The sequence below is a fragment of the Monopterus albus genome, unplaced genomic scaffold, assembly GCF_001952655.1.
Source record: "Monopterus albus unplaced genomic scaffold, M_albus_1.0 scaffold121.1, whole genome shotgun sequence".
NCBI classification, from domain to species: Eukaryota; Metazoa; Chordata; class Actinopteri; order Synbranchiformes; family Synbranchidae; genus Monopterus; species Monopterus albus.
The window spans coordinates 118,934-127,786 of NW_018128001.1; the positions used below are offsets into that span (position 1 = coordinate 118,934).

The 8,853-nt window shown below is 45.0% G+C and overlaps 1 protein-coding gene across 3 annotated transcripts in view; it reads right to left on the minus strand.

Annotated features, from left to right (window-relative positions):
- Positions 1-3,007: 3,007 nt before the first annotated feature.
- smpd4 (sphingomyelin phosphodiesterase 4) overlaps positions 3,008-8,853 on the minus strand; it is a 16,475-nt gene continuing 10,629 nt past the window's right edge. For all 3 annotated transcript variants that reach the window (XM_020612166.1, XM_020612165.1, XM_020612167.1), the window contains 7 exons: positions 8,740-8,837; positions 8,373-8,536; positions 7,581-7,786; positions 7,263-7,493; positions 6,092-6,223; positions 4,654-4,782; positions 3,008-3,983 (listed from right to left, as the gene is read on the minus strand). In XM_020612166.1, coding sequence (XP_020467822.1) covers positions 3,663-3,983; positions 4,654-4,782; positions 6,092-6,223; positions 7,263-7,493; positions 7,581-7,786; positions 8,373-8,536; positions 8,740-8,837 — 1,281 coding nt within the window. In that variant the 3' untranslated portion in view covers positions 3,008-3,662. The remainder of the gene's footprint in view (positions 3,984-4,653; positions 4,783-6,091; positions 6,224-7,262; positions 7,494-7,580; positions 7,787-8,372; positions 8,537-8,739; positions 8,838-8,853) is intronic.

Genomic DNA, 8,853 nt, shown 5'->3' on the forward strand with positions numbered 1-8,853 from the left:
TCTTGTATTTAAAGTGCCTACGTGTGGCGCTCCCTCCACAAACATAACGTAGAGCTGGACAGAGCCACACAGTCCAGCTCGAGTGCGCACACACTCACACGCAACCTTAAATGACTCCTGCAGCTGTCATCACGCCGTGGTGTCAGTCACCCACAGCACGACACAGATATGCACAGTATATGTATGTCGGCACTGAGAGAGAGAAGCCTTGGTTGTGTGCACTGTGCCACCCTGTGTACGCTCCTGACTAACACAGTGGGTTTTGGGAGACACAGCCCTGCACAGATTCACTGGTTCCTAAGGTAACCATGGTGATCTCCAGGGAACCTGTGGAGTCTGGTGATGAGAAAAGATAAAAAATACTGGTTTGTGTGTTTGGGAATGTGTCTGGTGATGGTGAGGTAGCTCTACATCAGGCCTTCAAACTAAACTCCTTCTACACAAACACAGTTCAGCATGTTTGATTTTCAGACGAGTCTGTACCGACATGTGTCAGTGGCAGACAAGAAGACCAGTTCAGCAAATAAACAGGTGGAGTTCAAAACCAAACTGAACAGCAGCCCCACATCACGATGTTTCCATGTTGGCACACACCATAACCTACATGGTATTTCATCTTCTTCCTGGCTGTTCCCGTTAGGAGTCGCCACAGCGAATCATCTGTTTCCACCTAACTCTACAACTGTTTGTGTGGTGTTAGCTTGGGCACATTGTGTTTGTTTACACTGGTGACATTGATGACAACCGGATGTGACCAAATCATTTGTGACCTGGTTAACCAGGATGAAGTCACATTTTCAGATCTGGTTCGTTCACTGGTTTTTCCACGTGCTCTTCTCTGTCACAGATGCAGTGAGATGAGCTACTCTTCCTTAATCTGTGATCACGTGGCTCATCTTACCCAGCGGCTCAGCTCGTCCTCCCGCAGTCAGCCGAAAGTGACAGCGGACACGGGCTGGTTTCTGCATCAGGCCCGTGATCCAGAGCAGACCCCGCCAGTCCATCATGGAGAAACACCAGCTGAAGCTGTAGGGGCGGCTCTCACATGCACATCACCGAACATCTGTGGGGAGATCTTTAACATACTGAGCGTTTTCATCCAAGGCCATTAGGGAACAGACTCCCTGATACTTTCAAACAGGTGTAGATTTCCATATTTCCCTCACAATGGCCCAAAAAAGAGGATTATTCTAATTAAACCTGTCCAGGTGAAAATGAGCCAGAAGTTAAATCTGGTACAAAACGTCTTTTCTCTTTGTCCGAGATTGTTTTATGTACAGTCCCTGAGAAATCCATGTAATAATGTTAAAACTATCTCAGAGCTTGAGATGTGCTAAGAGCTGAGCTGACCCCTGACCCATAAGGGGTTTGAAGCTGTGGTACCTTCCCTGACCCGTGCACGTGCCACTCACAGTTGATTTTTCATTTCTACTTTTGAAGTTGATGAACTAGAATGTAACAGGGTATTAACAGAGATGTTAAAGGCTCATGTTGTTGAAGGGGGTCTAGTTACTTCTTTTCCATTCACAACCGTTCGCTCAGGGGCACCCCAACATCTGCACACAGCTGCACATGAACTTACCGTCATTAACCTCACGTGCTGGTGTGTTTAATGCAGGTGCTGCTTTGGGCAGAGAGAAAACTCTGCAGCAGCAGCTGGACTCACTGTCTGAAATATCTGCTGCCTCTTTTACACCCCTGTGAGCAGCTTTTGTTAAAATTGAGAGAAAGTAAGTTGTGTAGAGTGTAAAACCTTCTGTCTTGATATTCCCTATTTCCACATATGGTGCCAGGCCCTTTAGTTTCCTCTGTAACCACTGACCCAGGATGACCCACTGGGAACAAGGACATGTGATGGGAAACCAGAGAACCCCCCACATGACCCTCAGTATTCTGGTCAGGGCCGACTCGCCTTGAGGACAGACCGGAAGAACAAGACAGAAACTGAAGGGGCAGAAGAAGAGACTCGTTCCGCTTGCGGGTGAGGGGCTTTAAAACAAACAAACAAAAAACACACAGCTCAGACATTTTGACACTTTTTTTAGGCAGCATAGACTTGAAGATGTTTCATCATATAGAAGAGATGAAATAAGCTCCGAGTACAGAGGCTACAAGAGAATGTATAGGTCAGTCATCACACTGCACTGAAAACCTTAAAATCAGTTTGATGTTAGAAAATCAGCATGAGCTTGTATGAGGCAGTGTTTTTAGAACACAATGGGAGACTTGGCCTCTTCTCGTTTCTATGTGGCAGGAGCACAGAAAGATGATGAGCTCGTTTCTAGTCAGCCTGGTCGCAGGCGGTGCACATTCATCCCCAGTGTAATACTGACCTCTAGTGGCCGACTCGGCACACTGCACAGCCACAGGGCTCAGATGCTTCGTGTTTCCCTGAGCTTCATTCTCACACCGTCAGACGATACACGGCTCCATTTGTGTTTGCATAGAGTTGAAAATCAACACTTTCATTTACTGAGAACTGTGACTGTAAAGTGGAAATTAAGTGACTAAAATTTAATTTTTTTAGTTGCTATTGTGCCTGGCAGAGTGCTCATGAGACGGTCAAAACAAACCACAGCTTGCACCTTTTAAATGACAACACAACCAAATTAAACTGCCTAAAAACAAACAAATAAAAAAAGTATACAAACAGTAGCTTCATCACATTGTAGAAGACTTTGACCCGGTGCCTCTCCTGTGGCTTTAACCATATAAACATCAGTTTTATGAGTCAAAGCCACATATGGTGTCAGCAAAAGGATTTATTTTATTATAAAACTAGAACCTATGACGTGACTCGTGACTCACAGCCTCATTAGCCATTTATAACCATCTAAACAGATTTACAGACAATTCAAGTCTGTAAAACAGTAGATTTTATGGCTCTGTCGCTGTGGTGGCATGAAATACTATAAATATTTTTATCAGCAAGACTTCAGGCTGTAAACTGGAGACACAGACATGATGCACAGACCACTTCACTTTCTGGACAAAAACAGAGTTCTGCTTTCAAAGAGGAAAACCATCAGTTTATTCCATCAGCACTCACGTTTTGGCACCTTTTCAGATGCTTGTCAGAAAAAAATAAATAAAAACGTTCAACAGAGCAGCAACACTCGACCAACACACACAAAACACCTGACATCGTAACAAAAGCAACAACAGATCTGCCAGTCGACGTTCACTCTGCTGCCGACAGGGCTCCTACACTCCGCCTGTTCCCAGATGCCCCTGTGTTGGAGACATGAAGGTTTCCCTCCGTGTTCTCACAGCAGGCAGCGGGATTCCTCTCCAACATCTCTGGTTCTCACCTCTGACTTTGGTGTAGCAGGTAAAAATATCTGTACAAGGACCGATATACAATGAGTCTGTGACAATGAGTCAATAAGTAGTCGATCGTGAAAGCAACTATTGGCTTTTTAAACGTGAAACTGCTGCTCTCCTGGTCTGATAGTACACTAATACTGGGGTTTTGCCTGCTGGCATCTGATGACAGGACTTAAAACGGTTTTCTCATGCTCTACAGGCCAAATGACAAAGTAATCAACAAAATAAGTGAGATCAATAACATACATTATTCATCATGTTACAACGTTCACTGTTCAAAACTCAAACTGATCAAATGAATCATTAACGTTCCAAACGTGAACCCTGTGGCTCCGTTAGTGTGTCTTCAGTTTTTCTCCCAACAGCGTCACCAACAGTCCGTACAGGATCCCCCCTGCAAGGATGAGCAGAGTGCTGCATCCGGGGCCGAACGACAGGAGGGCTCCCGACACGTAGAACAGCAGCAGCAGCAGCATGGTCCTGTAGCTGGCCAGCACGCGCAGGCTCAGCCTCGGCCGGCAGTTCCTCTCTAACGCTCGCTGGAACACGGGGCTCTGCTTTAGTCTGGTGGTGGACTTGGGGTCCGTCAAGTAGTGACGGCCCAGGCGACCCAGGAAGTCTGGACGTGAGCAGAGCGCATTCATGTGCTCTCCGAACTGTAGGAGGACAAACACCTTTTAAAACCTGATGGGGGATGTTCCCTTGTGGCTGTTTAGGTCAAAGGTCAAAGTGTTTAATGTCATATGCACAGTTAGGAAACGTGTTTCCCTGTACAATGAAATTCTTACTTTGCCGTCCACATGAATGCCACAAAATACAAGTGAAATATAAAGTAGATGAGTAAGTAACAAATCTAAGGCACTTAGAACACAAGAACACAACGTAACGCAGAGAGAACATATGCTACGTGGGAGCTGTGGGGCGTAAATACTTTACACACAGCGCTTTCATTCTCTCATCCACATGTATCAACAGCTCCTGTTACCCACCGCCTCCTGTCTGAAAGTCCCTTTAGTCAGAAGCACGACCAGACCTGTTAGTCGTTTCTGTGGAGCCATTTTAAGTGAGCACCTCAGCCTTGAAGTCTACTCTCCTGCTATTTCTATAGGATGGTTAAATGGCATGGAGCCGATTGGCTTTGACCCTTAAACCTGCAGTAACTATATTTTGGCCACATAGGGGAAGAGGAAACATGTCATCTGTTGTCAACATTAAATTCTGATTACAGCAAAAACAAATATGTGATCAAGTGAACTTGTCAAACCAGTTGTTGGACCAGTTCAAGCACACACAGTCATCAGAGTGCACCCTGCTGGCACCACTTACCCTCTCATTAACCAGACAGGAGATCCTGTAGAAGAGCCTGACCAGCAGGGCGTTCTCATAGCTCCTAATGGGCTGAAGCTCCGGGTCTCCCTGATACTGGATGTCAAACCTGCGCAGTCCATTTATGATCTGTACACGGGGACACGAACACACAGTGTTTGCTGTTTGAGCCACATTCCCACCGCCTCATGTACGCTCCTTTACAACAGTGGGTTTCAAACACTTCGTGCCCAAAACACTCAAAGCCAAAATCTCAAGGCACACCTGTATTTATGTCCTGGACAACAGGCTCTACACCGTGTTACCAGCCTTGTCACTCTATAAACTGATTTTTATTTACTTAGGACAAAGAGAATGAGTTAGAGAGGAGGGTAGGTCTGTCATGAGAGGGAAGCATGAAGATGGCATCACTTCTTACAGACCAAAGTAAGAAGAGAGATGCACTGGGAATATAAACTCATTTGGATATAAACAGTAAACACACAACAGAGAAGAGCATGCAGAGTTGGAAGAAAAAGACTTTAGTCTAAAACTGTAAAGAAAAGAATGAAAACTGGTTGACACCGAGTTGAAAGAACATTTTAGATGTGACTTAAATTTGAACCAGCTTTAAAACATTTGCTATTGTAAATACTAATTACCTACTCACAAGCTAGTGACACACGTCTGTTCAGATTTTTCTTTTACACCTGTGGTACTGAAGGCAGCACATCTGTGTAGTATCTTCTTTTCTTTTGTCAAGCAGGGAGGATGAATGTCTCTGCTCCCGTGAGGTTTCATCTACTTTGCAATAAGCTCCACTAGCATGTAACGGCCCTCCATCGCCTTATGAGGCAACTTCAGTCCCACAAACAGTCTGGCTGCCTCTGGTGCAGACCTTGTGCTCTTAGGCCACATTTCTTTCAACATAGAAGGATGTTTGGTTTCCAGTTGCCTCTTCAGCTTGCTTGGCAACACATTAGCATCAGGTAACTTCCCCCAACAGACGACGTGCTCGGGCGGAGGGCTGCTGGCACACACGGTCAAGTAGAAACCATAAGTCAGGCAGCTTTCATGATACTGTCTACGGACAGTTCTTCTCTTTTTTGAGGTGGTTCCTTTAGGCTATAGGATTTGCCTCTGCTTTGGGAAGTGTACAAAGTATTGATATAGTAAATTATAAATTCATTCAAAACGTTGTAAACTAGAAAGTCACTTTAGGCTTTTCCTGTTTAGGGGTCGCCACCGTGAATCGTCACACCGACGACTCGCATGTTGACATTTGGCACGTGTTTTACGCCGGATGCCCTTCCTGACACAACCCTGATTTGAACCCATTAACCACTAGCCTACCAGGGACGGCACAACGTTGTATACTACTACTACTACTACACTAATTTATGGTTGTCACAAAATCCCATGGGACACCGTTTGGGAACCAATGCACTACAACACCAACCTGCTTCCGGCCCAGGTCAGTCAGGATGAGTCCGTTCTCTCCCTGGATGCAGTCTGGCAGCTGTTTGCAGCTGCCATCATCCTGGGAACAGTCCAGGTTTGATATAAGCTGAGTCATCTGCCCTTGGTTCAGCTACAACACAAAGAAACAAATGTAACCAGGTGAACGCCAACAAAGTTTCTGCATGAATGATTAACAGAAAGGTTCATCTCAACGTCCAACACTGTTGGCAGCAGCAACATGTGGTGGATCATAACTGAAAGGTTCATCTCAACGTCCAACACCGTTGGCAGCAGCAACATGTGGTGGATCAGAAGCTGTCATACACTGTTCATGACTTAGTCCTGGGTTACAAAGCTTTGTAATGTTCATGCAGCATCTAAGTGCAGGCCTTTATGTCCACGGTTGACTATGTGGAGCTCGTTAGGACCACAGCTCCCAGTGAGTCCAGCACCAACACCAGTCAGGCCTTACAGCATAAGAGGCAGTCAGAAGGCAGCTAGTCTGTTTTCACTGTTCGGTCTGAATTCTGACCTCACACTCTATAACCTGCTAGTCTGTTGCAGCAGAGTGAAAAACAGAAATACAATTTAATGCAATTCAAACTGAACAGCAGTAAACAGCCGCTACCTTATAAATGCTGAAGTTCTGTGGATACTTGTGTCTGCTCAGTCGTCTTGTTCTAAAATTCTTTAGTAATCTATTTTTTTTCATCAGTTTGCCCCAGAGCATTATGCAAACAATATTTTAATCTTTATAAAAGAGATGCATTAAAGTTATTTCCCTAAAAAATAACCATGCCTCTTCTAAACGTTTTTATTTAGGGGCACCACTGAGTTTAAAGTCAGGTGTGTGGAATAAACCTAAGTGAATCGATATTGAATTGAATCAAATCAAATTGGGACGCTGTGAATCAGAATCAAATCGATTCAGAAAGTCGGTGGTGACTCCCAGCCCTAGTGCTGAATACGACTCCACATGTGGCCGAGTCCTGCGACATACTGAAACCTTTACAAGTAACTTTATTTGATTTTCAGGACTAGTGACATTGGTGACAGTTACTTTTCATGATTTAGTAAAATCTACTGAAATAAGTTAAATATGCCAATAAACTAAATCTCTAAACTAGGATTCTGCTGGGGAAGCAAACAAGCAATCAAAGTAACGGGACCTTGAAGATCTGACACAGGTTCTCCAAAGCTCTGTCCAGGAACTCATGGGTCTTTTTCAGACATTCCCCGCTGTCCTCTGGCTCGGCCCCGGGGTAGGTCCCGTTGAGGTCAGAGGAGCCCAGTCCAAACCAGGTCAGGAACGAGGTGTTGGCCGCCGCCTCGCTGGAGTGATCGGATATCCTCTTGGCTGTGTGTCTGGCTTGTGCGATGATCTGGATCAACTTCATGACCTGAAAACACAACAGATATTTTCAGCACAGCTTCCCGCTGCAGGATTCCACTGTGATGACAACACGTGTGAGACGAAGGAAACTTACTGCTGCTCTGAGCTCCGTGCCAAACATCTGGCTGTACTGACAGTCCTGCCCTTCCAAAGCATAGACATGACTCTTCACCCTGAACACCATGTCGGTCATCACCCGCTGCCGTGACGACAGGTAGCTGCCTCCTTGGCTTGGCGTCAGGTAGCCGCGGGGCTGGCGGTGGTGGAGGACGTGCTCCGGCTCCAGGAACAGCTGCTCTCCTGGACAGAGGTGACCAGGTTCAGTTCATTGGTACAGAGCAGGTGGTTCCCATAGGTGGAAAAATAAAACAGCTGTTTATTTGGCTTTATTAGGTCAGTAACAGATTTTTTCATTATTAATCTGGAGCTCGTGTTCAATTAACCAGTAAATTAGTTAATAAAGTGAATAATGCCCCTTACATATTATTTCTTAGACCAACAGACACAAACTAAAAATATATTTAAACATCAAAGAACTAATTCACTGATCTACAAATAACTTCAGCTGTTAAAATATCATCTCAAACTAAAAATCAGAGCAGGAACACTTCAGTAGTAGAGCGAATACAGACGATAACCTGAGATTAAAAAATAAATAACATCCTGACTGCTGAGGTCTGTGACGCCGGTGGGAAAAGCTCAAGTCCATCTGTTGCTATCATACTGAATTCATTCCTAGTTTGATTTGGTTTATGTAGAAATGATTTATCTCAGGTAGCAACAACCTTTATATGATAAAGACAAGAGGGGATTATTTAGCATAATACGTCCCAGAGTCAAACATTCTAAGGACAGAGTTAAGGCCTGTGTCCTGCACACGTCTCACCTTTCTGGATCATCTCTGCCAGGTTTGGCTGAGCGAACACTTTGGCCACCCTGAAGACCATCAGAGCATTTTTGGCGTTAACCAGGTCGGTCCTCACGGCTCTGTTCAGAAACACCTGGAAGAGCTTTGTGTATATGAGCAGGTTCTCCTGCACAAACGACTCCCTGCAAAAGAGCAGCCTCATGTCAGAGCCACATTAAGTGCATGACACATGTTGTGCAGCCCTTAAGCTACAGTCATATTCACCAACTCAACACAAAAATGATATATTCATGTTTTCAGGAAATCAAGAGAAAAAAAACAAAAGACTTCAGTTTAACACATTATTAGCTGAATCTGGGCCAAAAGACAAAGCCACGAGACTCACCATTTGTCGGGTACTGTTCTGTCTGGGTCTGGCTGAGGGCCGGTCTTCTCCCCTGTGTATCTCCACGGCTGAATGTAGCTCAGCCACGTCTCCAACACCTGAACACAGACACGC